The sequence below is a fragment of the Sycon ciliatum genome, chromosome 10 (assembly GCF_964019385.1).
Source record: "Sycon ciliatum chromosome 10, ocSycCili1.1, whole genome shotgun sequence".
Classification (NCBI taxonomy): domain Eukaryota; kingdom Metazoa; phylum Porifera; class Calcarea; order Leucosolenida; family Sycettidae; genus Sycon; species Sycon ciliatum.
In genome coordinates, this window is record NC_088652.1 from 9195667 (window position 1) to 9211430 (window position 15764).

The 15764-nt window shown below is 45.4% G+C and overlaps 2 protein-coding genes across 2 annotated transcripts; both read right to left on the reverse strand.

Annotated features, from left to right (window-relative positions):
• Positions 1–999: 999 nt before the first annotated feature.
• LOC135826623 (uncharacterized) lies at positions 1000–4345 on the reverse strand. Its single transcript, XM_065339226.1, has 5 exons — positions 4243–4345; positions 3519–4036; positions 3162–3306; positions 2328–3001; positions 1000–2156 (listed from the first exon to the last, which is right to left on the reverse strand). Exons 1-5 carry the CDS (start codon positions 4343–4345, stop codon positions 1395–1397), a joined length of 2202 nt encoding a protein of 733 aa, XP_065195298.1. The 3' UTR covers positions 1000–1394.
• A 7950-nt stretch (positions 4346–12295) lies between these two features.
• LOC135826624 (uncharacterized) lies at positions 12296–14936 on the reverse strand. Its single transcript, XM_065339227.1, has 5 exons — positions 14898–14936; positions 14278–14397; positions 13719–13853; positions 13247–13354; positions 12296–13114 (listed from the first exon to the last, which is right to left on the reverse strand). Exons 1-5 carry the CDS (start codon positions 14934–14936, stop codon positions 12758–12760), a joined length of 759 nt encoding a protein of 252 aa, XP_065195299.1. The 3' UTR covers positions 12296–12757.
• Positions 14937–15764: the final 828 nt, after the last annotated feature.

Genomic DNA, 15764 nt, shown 5'->3' on the forward strand with positions numbered 1-15764 from the left:
TGCCGATGAACCCATCACAGGAAGCTTCTACAAACAGCAGCTCATGAAGACTGAGCAAGCTACATTTCGAATCGATAAGGTGTTGAAAAGACGTAAGGGTAGTTTGCTGGTCAAGTGGAAGGGATACCCCGAAAAGTTCAACCAATGGGTATCGCAGAAAGAAATGAGGTATATTTCCAAGGATAGTAGTATAGGGAAACGATGATGCAGTGCACAATGCAGACTACTGCAAGAAATCTGCTTTCTGCTGTTATTGCTGATCGACTGGCAGAACAAGGTCATGTAGACCTACCACAATGTGTATCGTCGCCGGAGTCGAAACCATCTCGGTTTTCTAGAGTTTTGGTACGAGTGTGTCGCTTAGTCAGGTGCAGTGGATCGAGATTTCAGGTGCTGATGCAGCAACTGTGTTTCAACTCCAGAACGGGTCGTACGCAATTTCTTACATTTGCAAAAGAACTATTTAAAAACGGTATCAGCCATGTTAAAATTGTGGCCCTGTACTTATTCAGCAGCGAGTTAGCGAACATCTGTATGGAGAATTCAACGGAACTGGGATTGCACTATGTACATCATGTCATGACCTGGCACTTAGATTACATGACCACCAATGTTTCGCCCTGGTTGGCGGAAAAAGGAGGTTGGCAAAGTTTTGAAAACACCCTTACACACGATTTCAACTGGTCAAATCGCTCAGTATGGACTCATCCCCGTTCAGCCTTTTTGGCCATAATTTTTCTCATACTAATGGTTGAATGGATGTGAGAAAAATTCCCGGTACAGTAAGATCAAGATGGTCTCCTCAAGCAATGCCACCCCATCAGCCGAGCCATCAACTGCGAGCAACAGCGAAGCCTATGAGAAAGTGAAGGGGCGTTTGAATAAAGTTAAACTTACTCAACAACTACTCCTGCTTGCACCAGTGCTGTTCGGAGCCAGCAATGTGGTGGCAGAGAAATCCACTCAAACCTCACCAGCCGAAAGAACAAGCATCATAACTACATTCATACTGGCCATCATATGGACTTTAATCTCATTTTTATGTCATCATTGTGAGCATAAATTTACGCAAGTATATAAGCATTTTCTCAAGCTGGGGAAATATATGCCCGCAGATACTGAACTTGATCAATTTGATGATATATGGACTATGCTGCGCACACACTGCAACCCAAAGTATGTAGGGTAATATGTTATGATGCGATGAAGATTATTATACCGCACAATGCACTATATCCTGCAATATAATTGAGGCACAAGCTTGAAATATTTAACAAAAATGTAGAGTGTTGGAGCCAGCTCCACACGTCAAGAAAGGAGGAATATTAGACAGAAGAATGGCGGGGAGTTTTGCATGAAAATGATGAAACATGTTCAATGTGGGGTCCTGCCCATTAAATGTCCTTGTGACCATATGCAAGTGTGGCCATGCCATCATCCAGTATATACCGCTTGCAGTCGAATGGAGACAATGCCACCTTGGTGGTTACCTCCTCATACACTGTGTGGCAATGTGATCGGAGACCCGTCATAGGCCTGGCAGACACACGATGACTGAGCAGTGCATCTACATAGTCCTTGTGGGTGATGGTATTTGCCAGGACTGCCTTCCGAACACCCTTGGCCCGTTTGGCCGATTCCTGCCCGATGTAGGAGTACATCTTCGATCTTAGACCTACAAACTCCACCATGGATTTCCCACCAAGCTCATCTTTGAATTTGCCAACCACTTTCTTATTGGCAGAAGTGTACTGAGGATGGTCAGTGGGAAAGTTGCTGGTGTCATACAGAGACAGATCCATCTCTGCATAGACATCACCGGTGGTTATGTGCACAATAACAGAGTCGGTGTCGGTGTACAACAGCCGGATTCTGCTACCGTACTGCTCCTTCAGCACATCGTAGTAGAAGGAGTACATGTGTACCTTTGACAGGTCTAGTATCGACATACCCACATAGACCGGCTTGTTGAGCTTGATCTCAGTGTACTGCTTTTCTATTCCGACAAGCCCGTTCGGGAAAATGTCATGCCGCACATATGTAGGCTTGCTCACTGCCCTCAGTACCTGCTCCTCACTTTCTTCTCGCAAGAGATCGATGCGTGTTCGATTACGAACGTTCTCCATCGTCTTGCCAAAGACTGAGTTGTTCATCAGCTGCAGCACACAAACAGGCAAACATGACACATGAGAATCATATCATGCCATTCCTTCACATCAGCATATTTTCAATTAGCATACTCCACGTCACACTTGCACCATACATGCAACAACAACAAAACAACAACAACAACAACATACAAGACTGCACACAACGGTTGCATTTACCTTGTAAAAGCTCTTCTCAAAGTCGGTTGTAGCCCTCGTGCGAAGTGCAGTGTTCAGATTGATGTAGGGGGCCATCCAGGCACTCTGCTGAAATCCCAACACCTTGTGAACAGCGGTCACCACCATGCCCAGACGCGAATACAGCTGCAGTGTACGGTAGTGTAACACATACTTGGACTTGGGTAGGAGACTGGGTGTCAACTTGACTCCATCTACGGCTGACACTTTGAGCTCCTCCACAAGTGCTTGTTGGTATGGTGATAGCTTATCCGAGAATGTTCTCATCACTTCCGGTGCGAGTGGATAATCATTGAAGTAGTGGTGCAGCGAAGAGGGTACCTCTAGATCACACTCCACAATGAACCCAGTGCTCGAATCTACAGGTTGTGCCAGTATTTCGGACAGGTTCTTGTCACACCAGGCAAACTCAGATGTCGGCATACTCTGGCACATAGCCCAGCCATACAGGTTGTTGGCATCAAGGTATAGCAGGTATGATGTGGGCTCGGCAGGATTGTACTGATCCATCGTTGGGTTGTTGGCCTTGCCGTACCGCTGCGACGCCATTGAGATGCCCCCACGTAGACCGGCTTCGACAAACAGATGCATGTCTACATCCGTGAGCAACTGCAGTTCAATCTGGGTGAACCGTAGTAGAGCATCCCATGCATATCCTACATAACACCATACAACACACCAGAACACAAACACGAAAGTCAATACACCATGCAAAAAGTATAAAAATACACCGACAAGAAAGCACAAGAATACTAACAGAGAACACCATCTAAAGGAGAGAATACATTGGACAACAACAAAGACTGATGGACATACCTGGGAGAGTAAGGTAATGGGCTGGATCCAGCCCATACGTCTTGTATGCCGTCTTGCGGAAATGCTCAAAGACATCTGCTAGAAGATAGACATCTGTTTGCAAATAGAGGTCATGATAGGCCTCCATTGTACTGCACTCAAATGTCTGCAAAAAAAAAAAAACATCAACGCACACACACACACACGCACACATCCATACACACAAGCATCCACATATCCACGGATAGAGAGCAATGAGTACAAAAAAATGTGTAGGGCACATCACAACAGCATACAAAGTCATAAGTAGAGCATAATGCAAAAAGCATGGCATCAGGGAAATTCTGAGGGCCAATACAGAAGGCACAAGCTGCTTACCTGCCATACGTTCTGAGCATGAGCATAGTCAGCATCACTGATACCTTCTCCAGTCAAACTAGACTCAAATGCTGATTTAGGTGGCAGCTGTGTCTCATCAAACCGAGCAAAGGAGTCCATGTACTCGTAGGGGTAGACACCCTTACGCAGGAGAAGGTCATGATGGGCCAATGTACGAGTAAGCTTGAAGGCATCTTCCGGGGTGTTGCTCACCAACGAGTCCAGAGAGGAGTTCAAGAAGGCCATGGAGTCGATGAAGCGGTACTGACGCCACTTGAATGAAATATATTTCTCCATGTTGTTGGCGATGACACTGATCTCACCAACCTTCTTAATCCGCTTACGCTGGTTAGAGTCCTCGTACTCCACCTCTTCAACCTCGGTCATACCAATGTGGGCGATGAGGTGGTGAGCATCGTACCCTTTCAGGTTGTGAAACACAACCGGAATGATCTGGCGATCTGGGTAGATACTCAGCTGAATATTACACTGGTAGTGTGCAGCACCACGGTAGTTGCCTGTGCAGATATTCAGAAAGAGGGGAATACACAAACATAGTAAACATCTACAGTGAAGGTGATACCACAGACAATACAATTCAATACACCGTGATAAAACACAGATGCAAACAGCTACAAAGACATGAAAATGCACTATACACATCATGCGCATATCTACACACAACTGCAAAACAACAAAAATAAACAAAAATTATAATACTTACCAGTGAGATGATCATGATCACGAACACGATCTTCTCCAAGTACTTCATCACATATCCAGCAGTTGACTGCGTTCTGAAACTCAAGCTCCAGTTCTGCTGTCATGCGAATTGGTTTTGTATCAGCCAAATCCTCCTGGATACTGCCTTCCAACTCTTTGAGACTGTCGAAAAAGTTGTGAATGGCATTCTCACTGCAGTCGTCAAACTCACCACGGACTTCACCGTTGGATCGGATGGCAGCATATCTACAAGAGCATAAAAGAAGAGGGAAAGTAAGAATAAGTGATTTTGAAAAAATAGAATCACACAAAATGCACATACTACAACACGAACACAATTAGGGGAGAACAAGACAAGAAGGAATAACAGGAAGCACTGTGCAGGCACGAGTACAGCAAACATTAGTCAAAAACAACACCAACAACAAAACATACCTGATGCTGCATGGTACATGACGGGCTGTGCGTACAGTGCTGCTGCCATGCTGTTCCTCCATCGGCTCAATGATGGCCTCCGTATCAGCGTAAATGATATATGGAGCCACCATCCTGTGCTTCAAATTTGTATATTTGAGGATGCTGTCCTTTGCTGTGGGCATGACTACTGGCATGGGCTTCATCACCTGACATCTCTCGCTGTGATGCTGCAGGGAGTCTGCTGTTTTGTGTGCGGAGAGGCATCGCAAGCAGTAGTGTGTTGCGTGTCTGTTCTTATTCTCACATGCACGACTGAAGTTTTTTATCCATGTGAAGTGGTTGTCATGAAGAAGGAGGTTGATGGGAGTCTCCTGTCGCTCGCTGAGATAGAGTGGGTACAGATTCCCCTCGTACCCAAACACATTGATTGCAAGACCATTCTGTATCTCCACTTTGGATACATCACGGAGCGTTGCAGGGAACATTACACCGTCAAACCGCAGCTCCTCCACATACTGGGTGTACTTGGATGCACGCTCAGCATGCTGCTCGACGGGGTGCAGCGCTGACAACAACGCCCACATCAAACACCTGTCATCGTTGTTCTTTACGTTAATGATGGCCTTCTTTTTTTCTAATTTCGGCGGGATAGCAGCTGCACCACCTACAGTACACCACAAAAATACAACGAAGGCTTTGCTCAGAGTAACACCACATCACAACTACACCCTCTCGACAATCACGAAAAACTGTACATCTGGTACAAAACATACGTCTACCACTTTCCACAAGAAATTCGACAGGCTTCGAACAAACACTGCCGGATGAACAGAAACTCACCTCGAAGAGGAGTGTACTTTGCTGTCGACACATCCAGCTGCCTCACTCGAGAAACGGTCCAGTCAGATCCGTTCTGCACCCACTTATCAATAAGACCAGTGATCCTCGCCACCATCGTCTTGACTGCACTATCAATATCCCCTTCGCTGAGGATCCGAGCCGGTCTACTTCTAAAAAACGGGACGGCAGACGTACTACCCGTGGCCGACTCTCGTGTCATCTCCACCCTCAAAACTAAAACCACCTTGAACGGGTGAGACTGAAGCTCCTCGAGGAGAACCTGTCTGAGCTCGTCATGATGGCTGCTGAAAAAGACGAGAGGATCAGTGCCTGAACCTGGCAAAGAAAACTTTTTCAAAAAACCACGCACGGCACTCGAGGTGGGCTGTCTGGGCTGCCTAGATCGTTTTGCACTTGGCTCCGCCATCGTCACGTCACCTCCAGCACTGCCTACAACATACTGAGGAAAAATCTCCCCGTACATCGTATTATGAGGTCGGCTATCACACATTAGTATAATGACACGTGTACTAGTCCACCTTCTGTTGCACTGCGTCTTTTCCGCAGGGCCACTGAAGGTCGCACGCTCCGCATACTTATGCGCGCATGCGCAATATGTCACTGCACATCTACGATGTGCAAATCAGGGAGTAGTACGTATTTTACTACTCCCCAGTGCGAATACAACGAACGTGCACAAGTGCACGTTCGCCACGGAAAAGAACATGATGACATTTATGGCATGACAGGGTCAAAGGTCAAACCCTGGGGGAGTCCCGGGGCCAGACCAAACGCGCCCGATACAGTGTGCCTTATTTAACCCAAAGGTCAAAGGTCAAACCCTGGGGGAGTCCCGGGGCCAGACCCAGCACGACCGACACAGTGTGCCTTATTTGGCCCAAAGGTCAAAGGTCAAAAAGTGGCCCAGAACCTGCCCCGCACTTACTACTGACGTGAAACATTAGTTCTCTCCATGCGCCTGAATGTTGCCTTGTCCGCGGGTATGAACCTGGAAGTCCATTCATTCTGAACATGTGAACGAGTTACAGCGTAGGAACTACACTGTATGTTTGGAAAATGAATAAATTAGTCAGACGTTCACGAAACCTCGCGTGAGTGACAAACGAGAAAACACCTGTCTGATATGGCAATCCGTTGACTTCCCGTTTATGCATTGCATTCTCCGTATGCAGTTGTGTCTTCAACTTCATTCTCCGTATGTTATCAATATGTAAGACTAGGACAGTCACGTCCCAGACAGATGACAAGTCATGGTCCCCAAAGTAGGTCATGCAGTCAAACTCACGCCCCCACGGCTCACAGGTTGCCTCTTGTCAATAACCTGTTCTTACGCAACCTGTCACAGAGTGCCGCGACTTGCGTGTACATGTATTTTAGCCTAAATGATGCAGACAGCCAGACTGTTTCGGCCAATGAGGCCTCATCAGTGCTACTCCGAGCTTAAAATAGGATTGAACTGTCAGCCATGGCTACGAGAACCACAGATATTAGGACAGCTCGATGTACTAGCGCTGAGAGTGCTCAAACAGCTAGAAGCAGCGGGCAATAAAGCTAACCATAGCAAGTGCGTCCTATTGAGAGTGCTCTACATAATCGAAATCGAGGAGCGAAATACTCAATGATGCAGACAGCCAGACTGTTTCGGCCGATGAGGCCTCATCAGTGCAACTCCGAGCTTAAAATAGGATTGAACTGTCAGCCATGGCTGCGAGAACCACAGACATTAGGACAGCTCGATGTACTAGCGCTGAGAGTGCTCAAACTACAAGAAGTAGCGGGCAAAGCATGAAGCTAACCAGCGCAAGGGCGTCCTATTGAGAAAGCTCTACAAGATCGAAATCGAGGAGCGAAATACTCAATGATGCAGACAGCCAGACTGTTTCTGCCAATGCCCCCCCCCCCCCAGCCCCTTCACCCGCAGAGTGTGACCCAGCCAGCAGCTGCATAGTAAAAAAAATTCAAACGAAAGAACAGTGGAACAAAAGGCGATGAAATGTCTCTAACCGCGAGTTTCATGCTGAAAAGCATTCACGAGGAGACTGGAGCTGCATGTGTACTCGGGTTTGTGTGGTCACTATACAAGTACATGTAGTTGAGTAGTAGAGACATTTAATAACTTTTTAGTCCACCGGATTTTCGTTTGTACTAGGCTCTTCACGGCGTGTATTGAACACCGTTACCTGTAGTCAAGGTTCTTCTAAATCTTTAGAATTAGTTCAACAGTCTTTCCGAAAATTCAAAATTTCACTCAAAAATACGAAGCAAATTAGTTGGCAAGTGGCAAGAAATTCTGGTGTGCAGATTAAGCTCCAATGGAGAGCCAAGGATTAAAGTTAACCCTCATTCCAAGTTGCATTTTTTCGCTACGCTCCCAGTATATTGGGGTCCATTCGGATCCAAACTGTATTTCGCTGAGTATCCATGAGCTCAGGTCGAATGTTAGAGTTTTTGTTCCTGCGGTTCTCTTCACGTATATTACTGCTTAAAACAAACTCCGTTCTTCAGCAGAAAGGCGGAGTATGACGTGAAGGAGACATGAAACCAGCAACTGAGTATTTCCGATCGTATCGCCGAAAAGTGGTGAAATGAGGAAAAACACGAATAATGCTGTGTTGGCATACACGGATGCTTTCTTACTTGACACACATACACGAACTGTGTTGTTTTGTGGAACGGGAACTAGATATTTTGGCAATTACTGTTCAAACAGGCTATACATATGGACACGGGTGCGGAGTCCATTCGCTCCCTGGACATGTATTTTTGATTCTCCAAAAAGTTTGAAGATCATACTGGGTAATATAGTGCCTGACGGAGCTCTGGTGGACTATTCTCTAGGCGGAAGCAAAAAATCTCCCCTGGACTTCCGACATATCGCAGATTGTAAAGAACTATGCCGTGTGCTCAACGATGGATGAAAACGTAATGTGCAAGGAAAGCCCTGACCTTGCACCTGCGGCGGCTGACTTGTCCTGGAGCAGCACCAGGGGCAGAAAGCTCGAGAAATCTAAGCAGTATCAAAGCTCCCTGGCTTTCGTCAAGGAGGTAGTGACATGTGTCAACGCGACACTGAATACGAGCATTCACAAAGTCGGTACCGAGCTGGCCCAAGAAAATGAGATGCCTGGATGCCTTCTCATTGGTGATGCAGGCGGGCATGTTGGTCAGCCAGATGATACATCCTGAAGGCTACATCTTATAGGTAGAAAAATTGTCCCGGGAGGCACCGGTTCGTTTTTCGCTTTGCGGTGTATGTTGTACACATTTTACCGAGGTTATCGTAGGCACTCCTTGTGCTGTTCAAGTGGAAGATGATTTCAGGGTTCTGATTTGGGCCCTAAATATCCATGTATGAATGAATCGTGGAGAGCTAAGCCATAGGTGATCAACAACATACCACCTATTGTACCTGACTACGATGTAGGGTTCTGGGGTCTAAACGGACCCCACGCATGATTTCCAAAATAAAATTGAAACCAATCAAGAACTTCTAACCCAGACAATTTGATTACGTCTCACATCTAGTTGTTGAGGAATACCTGTATTTTCAGAGAGATATCATGAAAGAAAATAAAGATATACCAAAAACCAGACCCCTGGGATCCGTTTGGGCCCCACAACCCGAAATGAGGGTTAAAAAACGAGAGGACCAGGTCGTTGAATGTCAGTATGACTACAGTCAGTTTGTGCTGATCGTTTCACATTTTGACTCAACAGTATTCTGCTTAGATTGATAAGTGTTGGACAAAACGGATAGCTTGGAAACTTATGGTTTTCTCTGTTTCAAATTCTTCTGTGTGCGTTAGTTTCTTTCCCGTATAGAAGCGTGTGGGTTGGTCTAGTGTGTTGAAAGCCTAATCACGTTCACCTGTGTGCGTGTATGTGTTTGTGTGTTTTTGTGGCTGCCAACAGTAGATTTGTGATAGTATTACCGGTGTACAGTGCGAATTTCCAACAATAAACATAATAGTTTTTCCTGTTATTACCTTAGTGCTAGGATTATCATTTTCATAGGTGTTGTTTCTTCTCACTCCATTTCTTTTCATTAGTATCTGTCTGGATTGTTTTTCATTAGTACAACGTAGCTTCCTCAGGAATAAACATAAACATTAACATAAACATTCATATAATCTACGTGGAGATAAAAGTTTAATAATAGCTATGAAAAGTATGAATGCCGCAGACATCACCACGCAACATGACAATTTGTTCAAGGTTTGGTTTTGTGTGTTTTCAAAATCGATTTTCACGTTCCGATCATCAGTGGAAATACGGAACTAAAGAGATCAACGGAAAAACAAAGGTTAAAAATCCAAAGAAGTGTGACACAATCATGACGGGTAACTTGTGGTAAGTATTACAAAAAGTGAGAACTAAAATAAAGAGTAAGTGTGACAAACGGGCATGAACAGTGCAGAAACAACTCATGAACACGGGGTGCAAACTCACGAAAATAACCTAAGTGCTAAAACATGTTCTTTTTGCTTACACAAATCGGGCTTATGTCCTTTCTAGATGTGCGTGTGGAGAAGTCAAACGATGAAATTGTAACGTCAATATACAGGAAACCAACATATACCGGACAATATATCGTGTTTGACTCGTATTGTTCGTACCTGTATAAGGTCAACCTGGTGAAGAATCTGGTGGATAGAGCGCGGCGAATCTGTTCCCCCTCTCGACTCAAGGATGAGCTAGGTTTTCTGAAATCTGTGTTTCTCAAAAATGGTTACCCGGAGGAACTGCTAAACAAGCTACTAAAATCAGCATCAAAACCAAAGGTCGTCATCATAGGTCCAAGTCGTTGCCCAGTCTACCTTTCCTTACCTTGGAAAGGAGAGGCATCACAGACATTGTGCCGCACAATCAAACCGCTAGTTACACAAACATACTTTGCGGCGCACTTCGTCCCTGTGGTCACTACGATACGTGCGTTCACGGTGAGGAAGGATGTCCTACCATCCCACCTATTGAGCCACTTGGTCCACCAATTTGAGTGCCGGAATTGTGATAGCCGGTACGTTGGTAGGACCCTTCAACACCTGAGCGCACGTATCAAGCAGCATGTACCACTTCACATGCTGCCGGACGCAGCAAAAGCGAAGCGCCCGAAGCGGGGAAGACCACGCAAGAACCCGCTCCCTCTACCACCGACACAACCAGAGCAAGTCGAACACACGGTGCAGAGGAAGAGTGGTGGATCACTAAGCAAACCGAATGTGCCTTCTCCACCGTTGCCCTTGCCGCCACCGGAGCCACAACCAATGCCGTTGGTGGCTGGGGTTGGGGAGGAGTCGGCAACAACGACAGTACCGCCAATCACAGAAATTGATCCCATTTCTTTGACACAGTATCCGGCTGTGCGGACACCGCAGCACCCTCCAGCGCTTGATCCGTGTGTCCAGAGACCACGGAGGTCAACCGCCAATTATTCAACCGAATTATATGCTAGGAATGGCCAAGGCCCACGCGGAGCATCGAAGGAGACCGGAAGCCGGGGGCAAAACGGAACACAATATCGGGACGTAGATGAGGTAAGGACAGTGGCACGGGAAAGACGTAGGAAGGAGAACATGGATGGTATCAGACGACTGGCTGGTGGTGAATATGAGTTGGGTGATGATGCGGCGGATGACGAGAATACAGATGACGACGAGGCGGATGACGGCGAGGATACAGACGACGACGAAGCGGGTGATGACGAGGCGGCGGATGAAGACGAGGCGGATGACGATGAGACGGCTGGTGGTGATGGTGATAAAACGGACGAGGAGGAGTCAGGTGGCAGGGAAGGTGATGGAGCTGATGAGGGTGAAATTCGTAAGAAGTCAGCTGTGTACTTGCATTTGTTATCTCGTCCCGATTGTTTGAGTGTGTATGATGATTCCCACTTCTCTGTACTGTGTCGTGCCCGTTATGTCCAGCAGTTGAAGGTCCTTGAAGCTGTTTGTATTCGTACGCATAAGCCCGATTTGTGTAAGGAAAAAGAACATGTTTTAGCACTTAGGTTATTTTCTTGAGTTTGCACCCCGTGTTCATGAGTTGTTTCTGCACTGTTCATGCCCGTTTGTCACACTTACTCTTTATTTTAGTTCTCACTTTTTGTAATACTTACCACAAGTTACCCGTCATGATTGTGTCACACTTCTTTGGATTTTTAACCTTTGTTTTTCCGTTGATCTCTTTAGTTCCGTATTTCCACTGATGATCGGAACGTGAAAATCGATTTTGGAAACACACAAAACCAAACCTTGAACAAATTGTCATGTTGCGTGGTGATGTCTGCGGCATTCATACTTTTCATAGCTAATATAAACATTCATATGTGCTATTTGCTACGAGTGTGTGTTAGATTGTAACAAAGGTAATAATAGAATCGGAAGTGGGATACAGGGCAGCTCAGCTTTGTGCTAGGTTGTGCACGTCTGACTGTTCAAAATCTGGTTTAGTTGGTGTACTCGATTGCATAACTTGTGGCCACAATTTCCACGTTCCAATGTAACATATTTGGGATTTGAATTACAGAATGAATTGGAACAATGTAATTTTTTTCGGAGACGACAAGAGTACAGCATGATGAGATTGGTGAAGCATGTGTGGTGACAGGGTTAAACTGTACCCTGAAGTACGAACTTTGAAATGTACACTGTGTTCAAAAACATGGCATTGACTGGTGGCCAACCCACTCCGTTCACACTTCTCTCCCTCAATTCTCAGCTCCTCCAAATATCATAAATCTTTTTTAGTTATTGCTATAGTTTCACCTGAAATACCCTTTCAAAAAAAACCAACCAACTTCTTTTCGAAGCAAATGAAACAATTTCAAATACAGGCAAAAGAGGTAGTAAAATGTACTAAATCAGCAGAAACGTATCAGACTTACATTGCATCTGTGTATCGTTAGCACATATGAGGTTGCAAGTGTCCAGGGAAAGACCATCATGGATGTATTGGAATCGGAGAAAGCAACGTCTAGGCTGTTTCGTGTTTATCTGTTACTGTACTTGAAATAATAGGAAGGTGTATTTTGTTATTGCCGGTGTTCGTTGTCCATTCCCAGAATCACTTTGAGCAGTATTCTAAACCATAGTATCTTCCTTCAAGGTATTATCCTGACCTGAGTCTTCCGACGCCAGGTGCGTGCCTTCTGCTGTCTCCAGCGGTGCCTCATCGTCATGAACAATGTACGATGAGCCTTCATGAGTTGTATTGGGCAGTTCCCCAATGCACTCATCATATTATGCTGAAAATGACTGATCAGGATCTGTAAGGCGTGTGTTCTCAGACATACTCTGTACACCCTCGCGTGACACTCGCTGAACAGTATCATATGCGGAAATGCTGAATTCGATATCATAGGAAATCAGGACGACTGCATTGTCATGTGCACTTCTGTTACTTGATGTCTGCATTGCACCAGGTATCTGTTTGCAATCCGCCTTTCCGATGTTGTCATAGAGGTTTGCATCAGCTTCCTGTGTTGCGTCGCCCGATGTAGTCAGGATGGGCACCTTGATCACATTGTCATACTCAGTCTCCATCGCGCTGGTGCTGAAGTCGTCTTCCCTACCCAAAGAAATGCGCTTCATGTTGATCTACGTGAGACAGAGGTCAGAAGATATAAAGACGATACAAACAGTTTGAAATAAGTAGAGGAGCCATCATCCAAAACAACCAAAGTTCCAAAAGCTTTAATGACGCGTGCGTAGTTTTTGGATCATCCTTACGATGGGCTTCTTTGTGAGCGGATCTCTCTTGAGCACATCGTAATTGCTACTTGTAAGACGTTGAGAGCCCAATGTCGAATAATGCTCATCCAAATCAGGGATGGAAGTCTGCAGGAAATCGAGCAAGATGGAAATGCATGCTTAGTGGATTTCGGAATTGATTGGCCTGTTGCTAGAATTAGCGGCGATAGCACATGATGGAGTCCGGCATGGTAGCACCGCATGCTGTATCCACGAGCAAGTGTTTGCATGTGCGTGTGTGGATCTCAGTCTATTTCATTCATTCCGCCCGCTTTCACTATCGTCGCGGCATGAACCAATCAGTGGGTTCACACATACAGCACACTAGGATAGTAGTGGATGGTGTGCGTGTGTGTTCTGCTTCTGGGTGAGTGTATGTATTGGATATATGGGCGGACACATTACTGAAGAGTGGATACTCCTACAAGTAAGAAATAACCGGAGGCGTCACCTTGAAATCCTCCATTGGAGAATCTGTAGGCGGCAGAGGGTCATCATATATGGCCCGTTGGCAGTCGGTAGGTGGAAGAGGGTCCTCATATATACCATTCATGTTTTCAATAGTGCCTGACGATGAACCTACATTCTGATAACGACCATAAACATTCAAGTACAATCATTCATGTTTCTTTTAAACATAGGAAAAATGCGCAGTGCTCCAGCAATATTGCGGGTTCGGCAGCTGCTCTCCGCTGGCGCAATACCCATGTTCTGTCAAATACACACAATATCAGAGATTCTACACCATCAAAGCTACTGCAGTGTAGTTCAGGGCAACGCACAGCGACCGTAGATATGGATTACAATTTGTTCACAGTGTTTCTGTATCACGTTTATTGAAAGATAGGAGGAGAGAGTAAGTAAACATAAAGTCTTCAAACCGGCCATCATCATGGCTATAGTGCACCATGACTATCTACCACTATTCAAAGAAGCAAATTGTTACTAGGACAATGAACCAGTTATACCTCTATGGCTCTGGAAACTATGGCAATTACCGTGAGACTTACAATTGGCAATTCATACGAAGTATCCTCAGTCTGCATCATCTTATTGCTCCCATTGGCATGTCCTTCATCGTCAATGAGGTCTGCTGTTGAGTATGGGGATATATCTGTTTGCAAGGAGACCTGGAATTATGCATGCAAAAGTGTATGATTGTTAGGAAGACGTGTCGGACAAAATATTTCCACGAAGACAATTCACCCGTGACCGACCGCGAAGGCTTGGAAGTATACTCGCGACGACTATCGAAATGCTATTATTGAACAACCTGAAGAGCGGCCTTCTTTTCCAAGACCTTCCGTGATCATAATTACATGTATAATGATATGCAGAGCAGAAAGATTCCAGCTAATCGATCCCAAGACTCCTTAGATACCTACTGCTTGAAAGTAGTCTAAAAGGGACAACGCATCACTTGTGAAGATCTTGCGCGAAAGATACTGCCAAGCAGAATGTTATCATTTTCACAATCCAGATATGGATTGTGTATGCGTGATTAATATAATATTATTCGACCTTACAGTGAGAACTAATGTTTCGTACAATAGATATCCACATAAAAATGAGTGCTCCTGCTTGTCTTGAAGAAAAGGTATGATCATTAATCTCATTGGTAATTTCTTACGTCGTAAAGTGGTGCTGCGTGATCCCAGTTCTCTTCCATGGTCTATTCTCCTGTCAGCACGTCCATTACCACTAAAACATAGCGGGGTGACAATTCCCGTTTACCACACAAACAGCATCATAGTTTAGGTCTTCAAAGAGAAATTCGAGCGTCTTAAACGTCATGCAAGGACTATTATGTATAACGAGGCACAGCGATTGCAATTGTATAGTCTCCAAAAAGGTCTTTGTCCGATTATTGCATGATTATCAACTTTTAATATACCTAGTGCTCTATTTAAACTGAATGGTAATCGGAAAACCACGGTTCCCCGAGACGAGTGGCTTCAAGCCGTCACACGAACTAGCATACACTGCATTTTGGCCAGGCTGCAACTGCCCTATTCGACTAGAGACGTCGCCGAGGCATAGTGGGAATGGGGCGCCGGTAGACTAAACGAGTACACAGAATGATAACACAGCTTGTAACTACAAATCAGTTCCACATTTGTCCTCTTACATATTCCTGGCGTTGTTTGCTTTCTCTTGATGTGATTGCGACGAGCCAATAGAACCGCAACAGTGGCCAAGAGCATAGCTAGGGTCCCAATACTCACAGCCATTATCAGTTTCGTTCGCTGTGTAGTGTTGATGGCAGGAGCAGTAGATCCTTTGTAAGCTGTTGCTGAATCCGTTGGAAATACAGTTGAATTTTTCCTCGTGGGTGGTTCATTGTCTGTTTGGTTAGATGTGGTATAGTAGGCTGTAGAAAAAGAATCATTGGCGGGTACGCTCCAAGAGGAGGATGCATGCATTTCGCCAGTGCCGTCGCCTGAAGTGGTATGATGACTGTTGTTTCTCGATATTGGAGGAGTTGAAACACTCAATG